The 12443-nt window shown below is 38.5% G+C and overlaps 1 protein-coding gene across 1 annotated transcript in view; it reads right to left on the reverse strand.

Moving 5' to 3' along the window:
- Nucleotides 1-222: 222 nt before the first annotated feature.
- The window catches only part of GPC3 (glypican 3), a 396452-nt gene continuing 384231 nt past the window's right edge, over nucleotides 223-12443 (reverse strand). Inside the window, exons 7-8 of the mRNA XM_017511969.2 lie at nucleotides 511-670; nucleotides 223-233 (exon numbers count right to left, since the gene is read on the reverse strand). Coding sequence (XP_017367458.1) covers nucleotides 223-233; nucleotides 511-670 — 171 coding nt within the window. The remainder of the gene's footprint in view (nucleotides 234-510; nucleotides 671-12443) is intronic.

The following is a 12443-nucleotide window of genomic DNA, read 5'->3' on the forward strand; positions in this document are numbered from 1 at the left end:
CCCACAATTAGTTTTCACAAGACTCCCAAGGTTGCATTTCTTTTTTTGTTTTTAACTTTTGTTTTAAGTTCGGGGGTACATGTGCAGGTTCGTTATATAGGTAAACTTATGGGGCTTTGTTGTACAGATTATTTCATCCCAAATTTGCATTTATTATTATCCATTTCTTTTTATAAATGAGAAGAACCAAGGAAATCTCCAGTGAGAAACAGAGCAAACTGATTAGGTCAGTTCTTCTTAGATAATGAAAAACAGGAAGTTAACCTTTTAATCTACCCAAGGCTGGAAACAGGCGCTGGGGGTGCGGGGGCAGGGGGCATGGGGGAGGCAGGGAAAGAACGCTACCTGAAAACTTCACTTTCTAGAGCTTGTATAGTCTTTCCTTGAAGAGTTGATGAGATTGTATATTGCAGGGATGGTAGGGGAATTATAGAGAGCAGGTTCAATTTATTTTTAATTCCTGAGCATCACCATGTTTAGATTACATTTGGGTCAGCACTAATCAGTCACCTGCAAGGAAGCGGAGCTGATTCTTCACTTTCATCATTCCATCACCAGAGCCTCCAATGCACTCATCTTCATCGTCACCGCAGTCTCCACTTTCAAACCCTTCCTCATCCAGATTTTTATCCAGAACTCTACCTTTGGGCACAGACATGGTTCTCAGGAGCTGAAAGAAAACAACCAGGAATGCATCAGCACTTCATATATCTCAGGTAGGTCTACACAGTGTGTTATTAACAGGAGGCATTGAAAAATGTTCAATGAATTACACAGAAGCTTTAAAAAATCACTTTCAAATTTAAGTAGCTGTAAACTGCTTATACTCTTTAGAGTTTCATACTTCTGGACCTTCCCACAGCATTTGATGTGATGCTGTACTCCTTGACTCTACTTACATCATGCAGTAGCCAGAGTGTATATTGCATTAGATGGTCTCGTACCATGGTATTTAAGCTCCTGAAAGTCTCCATGATACAACTCACTGATGAGGAACTTAAGACATGGTAACACAAAGCTAGGAGGACATCAATATCAGAAAAGATCCCTCTGGAAGCCCCCAACAACCAAATTTACAGTCACTAAATTAAAACCACAAAATGCTTCCTACCAAATGAAGAGAATAGCAGTGCCATTGTATACACATTTACAATGACTACTTATAATCAATCATCATCATTATATATGTCTTGATCACTAGAAAAATGGTTTAATATTCTCCCCTCCTGCAATTCCAATAAGATGCTTTTAAATTCATTTTGCTTTATTGTAGACAGTATGCATAATAAGAGACATGTTTGTTTCACTCTGCAGTATCTGGCTTTTCAGTCACATGGCTAATACGTTACTAATTTTATGGGACTCCCACCTTTCGAAAGTCTCTCCACTGACCCAGAGACCCAGTGCACCGCATGAAGGGTCCCCAAGGGCCATTGTCCAATTCCATCTTATTTTTCCTCACCATCTCTCTCCAAGGCTTCATTCTCATATTCTGTTTTTGTCCTGGCTTCTTCCTCATCACCCATTTCTCATACTAAATCTTAGTCCCATCCCCTACTTTTAAAAGACAACCAACAAAAGATTCTGGATATACAGAAACTGATATTTTTGTGATTGTGGAAGAGGTATCCAGAAAGAAAAATTGCTGCAAACACAGGTTGGGGTTTCTCAGGTTCCCACAGTCCCAATGTTTATTGCCACGGCTAAGTATACTTTTATGTTCTCCACCTGTGATTTAGCTGCCACACTGAAACCTACTTGGAAAAAGCTCCATACTACAGAGAAATGGGATTCTGCAGGTGGTTTTTACATTTTTATTTTTATTTTTTAGCAAAGAGGAAAGCCCCAAAGAGGTTTTTGTTTTGTTTTTTTTTTCTGGCCAACAACCTCTAATGTATTGCAGAAGCCAACCTACCAACTGGTTCCCACTCCAGCACCACGTTCACTCTCCCACTCCGGCACTTCCACTCTGTCACCCTACCACGTCCTCTGCTGCTCATCGTACACAACTAAATTTATTATATACAAATACAGGCTAAGTTGAGCTGGATTAGTGATTCTCAAACTTCTTGGCCTCAGGACTCCTTTATACTTACTGAGAACCACAGAACACTTTGGTTTATATAAGTTATATCTATCAACATTTACCATCTTAGAAATTATAACTGGTAAATTTTTAAAATATTTGATAGCTTCTGTAAACATAACAAGAATGAACCCATGATGTGACATAGACATTTTTTTTTTGACACAGGGTCTTGATCCATCACCCAGGTGGGAGTGCAGTGGCATGATCATGGCTCACTGCAGCCTCGACCTCCCAGGTTCAAGCAGTCCTCCCACCTCAACTTCCCAAGTAGCTGGGACTACCATTGTGTGCCACCATGCCCAGCTAAATTTTTTTGACTTTTTGTGGAGGTGAGGTCTCACTACGTTGCCCAGGCTAGAACATAAACATTTTTTAATGACAAACATAGTTTCACAGACATAAGATAATTCGTAGAAAGAGTGGCACTATTTAACATTTTTATAAATCTCTTTGATGTCCAGCTTAATATAAGATAGCTGGATTATCAAATCTCCTTCTCCACTCAATCTGCTGTGATGTATGGTTTTGGTTGAAACATTTGCAGTTAATCCAACCTCCCACAGATACATCATAAGAAAAGAGAGAAGTATTTTAGTAGACTTTTCAGATAATTGTGGAGATTTTTCTTTGATACTACATTAAAACTCAACAAGTAGTTGCAATGAGGAATATGAGACTATACAAATAAACATTTCATGTCCTGTTACATTTGAATCCATTGGTATGTTTTGAACTTTGGACATGCATTTTACTCATTTTGTATCATCATGCATGGGTCATCTGGAAAATATTGGCTCACTGAGCAATGTAGGTCTTCCAAATGTCAATACCTTTCATTATATGACATAAAAAATCATATTCATTAATATTACCTCCAATCTCATCTGAGAATTCTTTAAGCTTTGGGAAGCTCTGAAGCTCACAGTGGCAGATAAAAGTTTAAAATAATTTTTGGTTTTCTATTGAAAGTTTGAATTGTATTATTGGCAATAAATACTGTCAGTTGTTTTCCCTGAACTGACAAGCTGTCTTTGTTCCTTTCCAAGAAAATGTCTAGCAAATATTCAAGTCTGCATAACTATAGTTTGTAAGTCATTCTCTCAAGTAAAAATGGAACAGGAGGCTCACAGCTCAAATATCTCACAAGTGCTTTTTCTTGAGATGCACATTGACATGGTTTACCGTGTAAATACTTTAAGTGCACCTCCCATTTTATAACACAGAATTTTTAAAAAGTGTAAGAGATGAGGTTTAATAAAATTAGTAAATTTTTACAGTTTCAGCAATGATACCCTTAAGTGAAACTGCCCTTTATTTTTCTGCAAGTACACACCAGTGAAGAATACAATGACTACTACAACATTTTGGTGCCATTGGCTGAATTCATCCTGTGGTGTCTTAATTCATACTGCGGCATCGAAGAGTTGTACTTACCATTGCTTTTGAACCACTGGTGCAAAAATCCACACAGGGAAAAAGACAAATAACATCTTAGTACTGTTGTACAAGTAGTCTTAACCTTGCGGATCCCTGGATTTCTTGGATTCCCAGGGTCCATAAACCATTCTTTGAGAACTGCTGATCTAGCCTATAACATGACTTCAGTTTCATCAAATGTCTTATGAGAAATTTGCTTTCAACATTATTATGTGTTATGAGAAATTTGTCTTAGGAGAAATTATGTCTTATGAGAAATTTGTCATTATATCTTACGAGAAATTTGCTTTCCACATAAGCATTTTTATGTTAATCTTCAAGAATGCATTATTTGTGTACATCATGGAATACCTGAAAAATTTTTCACATAAGTAGAATTTATGTTTAGATAATTAGTGAACTTGCTATTTCTCAAGCATATCTTGCATCTGTCCTTTTCATTAACACTTCCATTACATATTCATTGAGAACGCACTATGAGCTTTTCCTCATTTGTGTCTGTTCAAAGCCCTCCATACTTTCAAGCCAAGTTCTAATGCCATGTCATTAATAAAGTTTTCCTGGTAGAAAGTCATTACAGCTCTCCCTCTCCCTTTTCTACCACTGTTCCTTTTATCTGTACCTCCTAAATGCCACTTTCTCTATGCAATCTGATATTATTTGTACATATGACTTCTCTCCATTACCATGCTATGAGCTGCCCAGGGGTTTCATTTTATATATCTCTGAACCCCAGAGCATTTAAGGCAGTACCTAGCACATAGTAGGCACTCAATATATATGCTATTGAACTGAAGCAAAATGAAGTGTTATGGTATCTTTAATTATTTAAAAGCTATTTCCACAACTTTATGAAAAAGGAGAAAGTCAAGGCCCAGATTAATTATAGAAGAAGATATGTGGATGAATAGCTAAACACTTTGGGAGGACTTCAGCTCAGACTTGTAGCCAACCTTTGAGAAGCCATTTCCAACCTGTGTACAGTGCTCCCAGTATTCTTGAGTAGCTCAGTTTAAAACAAAGTGCAATTAAACAAAAACCCTTTAAAACTTTGCCAGTGAAGTTACTTCTTTAGGTATTAAATCACTCCTATTTTGGTGACAAATTCAGCATGGAAGAAGGATTATAGTAGACTTTTAAGCTATTTTACACAGACAGCCGCTGATGAGCCTAACCCTCACACATTAACAAAACAAACCCAAACCTAGAAAGCTATTGTTAATGGAAAAATCTTAAAGAAGAGACTGAAGCTCTAGAGTGTTGAAAGAAGAGTAATGGGTCATAGAAGAGGAATTGCTAGCAAGGAGTGGATTTAGTGCAGCCTGGAATTTGGCCCAGAAATCCAATTGCCTAATTATAGTTCACAATATTGACTTTTTGTTCCCCTTCTCAGTCTTTCAGACTGAACACTCACTTTATGAAAAGACAATTATGAAGGACTTGCACCAAAGGTAGGTAACTTTAGGGGCCTAATACTTTGGATTAACTGTTTGCTATTTTCAAAGGACACTGTCCTGTTAGCTTTTTGAAAGCCAAGGCACACAATAATGATTATCAATGTAAACTATCTTATTAAAACCTAGGTCTGGCCGGGCGCGGTGGCTCAAGCCTGTAATCCCAGCACTTTGGGAGGCTGAGGCGGGTGGATCACGAGGTCAAGAGATCGAGACCATCCTGGTCAACATGGTGAAACCCCGTCTCTACTAAAAATACAAAAAATTAGCTGGGCATGGTGGTGCGTGCCTGTAATCCCAGCTACTCAGGAGGCTGAGGCAGGAGAATTGCCTGAACCTGGGAGGCGGAGGTTGCGGTGAGTCGAGATCGCGCCATTGCACTCCAGCCTGCGTAACATGAGTGAAACTCCGTCTCAAAAAACAAAAAAAAAAACCTAGGTCTAAGTATTTCATTCCACTATCCCCATAGACATTCTGTTAACCTGACACTTCTGCTGTGCATTACTTTGCATACAGAGGACACTCTAGTGGAGGTGCACAAGACCCTTCACATTCCAGCTTTTTCTATAGCCACTACCCTCTGAACAACTCTGTTTTAGGCCACTGAGACTATCACAGTTTCCTAAGCATACAATCAACTTTCTTTTAGAATATAATATTTTAAATATGCAAGTATCAAATATAGAAACATGAAAGAAAAAAGAAACAAGGGAGAAATCCCCTAATTCCCAAACTTTAATAAATAATGTTTGTGTTTTCAAAGGTCAGCATGCCAGGCGCGGTGGCTCAAGCCTGTAATCCCAGCACTTTGGGAGGCTGAGGCGGGTGGATCACGAGGTCAAAAGATCGAGACCATCCTGGTCAACATGGTGAAACCCCGTCTCTACTAAAAATACAAAACATTAGCTGGGCATGGTGGCGCGTGCCTGTAATCCCAGCTACTCAGGAGGTTGAGGCAGGAGAATTGCCTGAACTCGGGAGGCGGAGGTTGCGGTGAGCCGAGATCGCGCCATTGCACTCCAGCCTGGGTAACAAGAGTGAAACTCTGTCTCAAAAAAAAAAAAAAGGTCAGCTTGTTTTAAAACTGAATTGTATTTGGGAAGTAAATATATTGACTTGTATTGAGTTGTATTGACTTGAGTTAGAATCCTACTTTTTCCACTTATGAAAATTGTATTTCAGCCAAATGTGGTGGTGCATGCCTGTAATCCCAGCACTTTGGGAGGCAGAGGTCAGAGGATCACCAGATCAAGAGATAGAGACCATCCTGGCCAACATGGCAAAACCCCGTCTCTACTAAAAATACAAAATTTAGCTGGGCATGGTGGCGTGCACCTGTAGTCCCAGCTACTTGGGAGACTGAGGGAGGAGAATTGCTTGAACCCAGGAGGTGGAGGTTGCAGTGAGCTGAGATTGTGCCAGTGCACTCCAGCCTGGAGAAAGAGTGAGGTGCCATCTCAAAAAAAAAAAAAATTGTATTTTCAGACAAGCTGCTTAAACTCCCTAAACCTTAGGGTCCTTATCTGTAAAATGAGGGAAATAATGCCTGCCTCACAGAATTGTTGTAATAAGTAAATGTGATAAATGTCATACTTTAAATGTGATGATGCATCTATTCATTAAGGGATCTATCAACATTTACTTAACCATTTTCCTAATATTGAATATTTGCATTGTTTCCTGTTATTTTTATTTCATAAACAAAGATGTAATCATCAGGAACATTCATATAACTCTTTCCATATCTTGGATTATTTCCTTAGTAAGGTTACTGGGTCAAAGTATATGTACATACTTACACAACTATGAGAGTGATTCTCTAAATTCCATAAGAATCACCAGGATGCTTATTAAAAAATCAGCCTTGCTAAACTATTATATATGTTGATAGGAATGTAAATTAGCCCAGGCATTATGGAAAACAGTATGGAAGGTTTCTCAAAAAACTAAAAATAGAACTACCTTATGATCCAGTAATCCCACTACTGGGTATTTATTCAAAGGAAATGAAATGAGTATATTGAAGAGATATCAGCACTCTCATGTTTATTGCAGCACTATTCACAGTACCCAAGATTTGGAATCAATCTGTAATGTCTATCAACAGATGAATGGATGAAGAAAATGTGGTACATATACACAATGGAGTACTATTCAGCCATAATAAAGAATGAAATCGTGTCTTTTGAGGCAATATGGATGAGCCTGGAGGACATTATGTTAAGTGAAATAAGTCAGGCATAGAAAGATAAATACCCCACATTCTCACTCATATGTAGGAGCTAAAGATTGAGCTCATAGAAGTAGAGAATAATGGTTACTAGAGTCTGGGAAGGGGATGGGGAGGGGAGGATAGGGAGAGATTGATCAATAGATACCAAATTACAGCTAGACAGCAGGAATTAGTTCTAGTGTTCTATACCAGGGTCCCCACACAGCAGGAGGTGAGTAGTGGGTGAGCACCTGAGTTATGCCTTCTGTCAGATCAGCGGCAGCGTTAGATTCTCATAGGAGTGGGAGCCCTATAGTGAACTACGTATGTGAAGGATCTAGATGGTGCTCCTTATAAGAATCTAATGCCTGATGATCTCAGGTGGAACAGTTTCATTCTGAAACCATCACACCCCTGGTCTGTGGCAAAATTGTCTTTTATAAAACTGGTTCCTGGTACCAAAAAGGTTGGGGACTGCTGTACTATATATACTACTGTAGGATGAATATGGTTAATGATAATCTATTGTATATTTTCAAAAGGCTAGAAGAGAGGAGTTGAATGTCCACAACACAAATAATCAATGTTTGAGGTAATGGATATGCTAATTACCCTGATTTAATCATTATACATTGTATATATATATTGAAATATTACTCTGTGTCCCATAAATATGTACAGTTATTATGTGCCAACTAAAAATAAAAGGAAAAAATAAAGAATTAAACATTTTTTAAGTTGAATGGTATTTCACAGGAAAAAGAAAAATATCTAAGATAATGCACATTGTAGAAGTAATATTTAAATAACAAATAATTCAATATGTAGCCATAATTCCCCCAAACACCTAAGAGAAACATAAGATTTTTTAGTGTAGAAACAGTCTTGATGGCATACATTTTAGTGTTGATATTGAGCTCTTGGCAATCATTCAATCATTTCTTTCCCTATAATATTCAGGTCAGCAGTTTTGACAAAATAAAAACAAATTGTGATTATGAAAAAATAAAAGGCAAAAGTTAAAAAAAAAAGACATGCTCCCTAGCCCCATTCACTCAGAGTTTCTGATTTAGTGGGTGTGGGATGGAGCACACACATCTGCATTTATATTTTTTGAGCTGGGGTCTCACTATGTTGCCTAAGCTTGTCTCAAACTCCTGGGCTCAAGCAATTCTCCTGCCTCAGCTTCCCAAGTAGCTGGTACTACAGGCACATGCCTAACTAGATCTGTCCCCCTCATCTTACTGTGACTGAACTGTACACCACTCCTTACTCTTTTAGAAAGGCTATTCCAAGGGTACTCTGCTTCCCAGAATCCCTCTGAAACCATCTTCTGACAAGAGCCACGGGAGCATCATGCATGTTGGAATCCTTAGTACATGCACTTCAAACCATGTGTTTAAAAGTAAATGCAACCTGATTATTTCCTTTTTCAGTTAGGTATAGACATCATGACCTTTTGTCTTTGTAGTTAAGGAAAATACCCTTGTATAAGGGTGATTGACTTCATTTGATTAGACAGGGAAACACTTAAAGTTAGCCTTGGAACATGTACTCAGGGTTGTGTGATAAAAGGAAACAAAAGCTTGGAATAATTACTTAAGAAAATTAGAAACACAATGTAAGAGAAAAAAGGCTTTCTGAAGTACAGCAATTTCATATTTTAAAAGCTATAACCAAGATAACAAAAGGGCACTGCAGCATGGGACAATGAGATTTGGCCGAAGCTCTTTTTGTGCTTGGTTGTTGGAAGATCAAAGGACATACTAGTTGTTCTGAGAGGGATCAAATATGCTGAAATTAGATCAGTGAGAGCAGAAAGTCTTGATCTGTCTGTATGGTATAAATAATAGGCTTCTTGGAATTGTCTTGATTGCAAAGATATGAACCTTATCAGCCACACACCGTGCTGGGGTTTAACATATGTTCTCTCACATAATCCTCAATCCTCTCCACCAGTTTGTGTAACAGGGAAGACTGCCATCCCCATTTCTCACATTAAGGGAGGACACTGAAGCTCAGAGAGGGGACATAACTTGACGAAGTTACTGAGCAAGTAATAGAGATCTCATTAACAATAACATCTTTACCCTGTCCCGGTCCAGAAGTCTTCAAAAGAAACATGTGTCTTAGGTAAAGACATCAACAAATGGGGCGTTCATTGTAAATTTTTGCCATCTTTACTGCCTTTAGCTCAGATAATTTCCATTTCAATTCCATTTTCTCAGATGCTAGGCATTAACTATAACTTGATGGGAAATAAGCACTGGGCATTGAACAACATTGGATGCCTCCTGCTTGCTTTCCCCAGGCTTGTCATTTACTGTGTTTTAAATAACCAAATTATCTCATCATGAACAGGTTTGTTTTGAAAAGTTTCAGAAAGCTGGTTAGTACAGAATGAAAAATTCCATTACTGCTGCTACGCGGCTAAGAGCTTGCTTGACTTTAAGCTCTTTAGCATTTAAAAAACATAAAGGGATAAGTAACAAAATAGATACTGCAAATATGGGACTTGGTACATATTTTAAGGATTTAGCTGGTTTTGTCTCTTTTGGCTACTCACATACCTTCTGTAGGCATTTTTTAATATCTGGAATCCAGGTTACATTTTAAAGCTATTAAGCTGGGCTTATAAAACTGATTTTGAACTATTTGGATGCTCAGCTTTATATGGCCTGCAAAATATGCTTTGGAGGCTTGGCTTTCCATATCCACAGCAATGTAAACACATGCTTTACTGTTTGTATTTGAGTAGTATAAGCTAATGGAAAACAAATGTGGTGACTCCAATGAAGCCCAGCTTTTTTGGAATGCCATTATTATTTATACATTGTGCATATCCACAAGGCCTACCACGTGACCTGTGCTTTGTATTCACATTCTCTTTGAACGAATGCACCAAACCACAGCCACAACTAATTGGAAACAATTGCAACTCCACACGCTTGAGATAAAGCCATAACCCAAATGTATAGGGCTAGAATTAATGGCTATATATGCACTTCACACATTGCGGGGGCAGTAAAGTACAGCAGTTAAGGGCATGAGCTTTGAAATCTGACCAGCATGGATGTGAATCTTACTCAGCCTACAAACTAGCTGTGTGACTTTGTGCAAGTCACTTAAATTCCCCGAGCTTCTTTCCTCACCTGTAAAATGGGGGATAATACTATTTATTATCTTCACAGGGCTGTTAAAGTATTAAATGAAATAGAACAATTCACCTTTCATATAGTTCCATGTAGTCTTCTTTTCTCGAACTTTCTATGGTTTGTAATTATATATTCCCTATTGCATCTCCACTAGACTAACAGAAGGGATAACACGGTGTTCGATTACCAGTATCTAGCACAGTGTTTAGCACAAAGTAATGTTCAGTAAATATTAAATGGATGAATGAACAAATAAATAGAATAATGCATGTAAAGTTCTTAGCACATTGCCTGGAAAGGTAATAAGTTCTTGGACATGTTAACTCTGCTGCTCAGAATAATGATGATGAGCTTGAAAAGGAAAAGCAGGGAAGGAGGGGTAGCAGCAACAGCCATAGCCGCAGACATAAGAGCTTGTTACAAATATCTCCTAAGGCAAAAAATGTAACACTCCATGGCCACATACTGAAGCACTAGAAAGAAGGCTGGGTGGAATTTTTGTGGGTCTGGGAAAACCCTTCTGGATGCTCCCATTAAGATAAGAGTCTGTGCACCAAGGATGCACACAGAGATGTTGAATCACAAAGGGAAGAGAAGATACCTGCTAGAGGCTGGGCTTCCATATGGTATTAGTAAAGCTACCCACACCCACATGTTCTTGCCTGGGCCTTGCTTCCACATCCGCCTCTGATCCACAGAACACACTTTCTCTACCACTTCCAGCTTTCCGAATTCTTACTTTATGGTTTGTGAATGTGGCACTGAAACTTACGAAAATAAATCCCCCTGTTAAATGGGTAGGAAACAAACAAACAAAACACCAGGATATGAAAGAAGCAGACCCAGGATGGAATTAAATCAATTTCAGTGGGGCTCCTTCCCCAGTGGTAGAAATAGTCCTCTGCAGTTCTAGGAAACTGTTTGCTACCTCAAAGTGGAGATTTTCTGATAATATTACCAATAGCTTAGAAGTGTACGGAGTTTGATTCTTTTCCAAGAGGACGCATAGCATGGTGGTTAAAGGTTCATACTCTGAAGTCAGAAAACATGGGTTCAAATTGACTCTCCCATTTACTAGCCTTGTTGCTATAAATAAGCTATTCTTTTATTTATTTTTTATCTTTATTGAGACAGTGTCTTACTCTGTTGCCCAGGCTGGAGTGCAGCAACGAGATCACAGCTTACTGTAGCCTTGACCTCTTGGGCTAAAGTGATCCTCCTGCCTCAGCCTCCTGAGCAACTAGGACTACAGGTGCATGCCACCATGCCTGAATTTTTTTTGTAGAGACATGGTCTCCCTATATTTCCCAGGCTGATTGTGAACTCCTGGGCTCAAGTGATTTTCTCACCTCAGCCTCCTAAAGTGCTGGGATTACAAGTGTGAGTCACTGTGCCCAGCCAACAAATTATTTTTTAACCTTTCTGAGTTCCATGTTTCTTCTCTATAAGATGGGTATAATAATACTTGTACCCACCTCCCATGTTGTATAATTATGGGGATTAAATGAGGTAATTAGTGTAAAGCACTGAGCTTAGTATCTGGTGCACAGCACTCAGAAAATAATACATTAATATTATACATGAAAAATTACATATTTATAAAATCTGAATTTCCAAACAGGATGAATTCAGAATTTTTGGTATAGGTTAACATTCAGTTATAGCCTGGGTAAGGCTAAATCTAGGGAACCTATAAACCCTCAATAAATCTTCATTATTGAGTTGCTACCATTAGCATTTTATGATTTTTATAATTAAAAGCTTCTGTATCTGTTCTCTTAGTTGATCTACATGGAACCCCTGTAAGACACCAGGGCAGATATTATTAGCTTCATTTTACAAATGAGGAAATTAGAGGCGAGAGAGAGGTGAGGCAACATGTGCATTTTCAGCCTGAAAACTTTTTTCAGGATGGCTAGTATAAAGTTGTTAGGATTTGGAATGGGGCCAGGAAGAAGAGGTTTTGAACTCCAGCATTAACCTGGAAAGGGCATGGCCCTGGGACTAGCACAGTGCCTGACACCACATAGTAGGTGCTCAGGACTAACTGAAAGAATGAATAAACCAATGGGTTAAGAAATTAATAAGTAACTTAT

This window comes from Cebus imitator, unplaced genomic scaffold, assembly GCF_001604975.1.
Source record: "Cebus imitator isolate Cc_AM_T3 unplaced genomic scaffold, Cebus_imitator-1.0 Scaffold458, whole genome shotgun sequence".
Lineage (NCBI taxonomy): Eukaryota > Metazoa > Chordata > Mammalia > Primates > Cebidae > Cebus > Cebus imitator.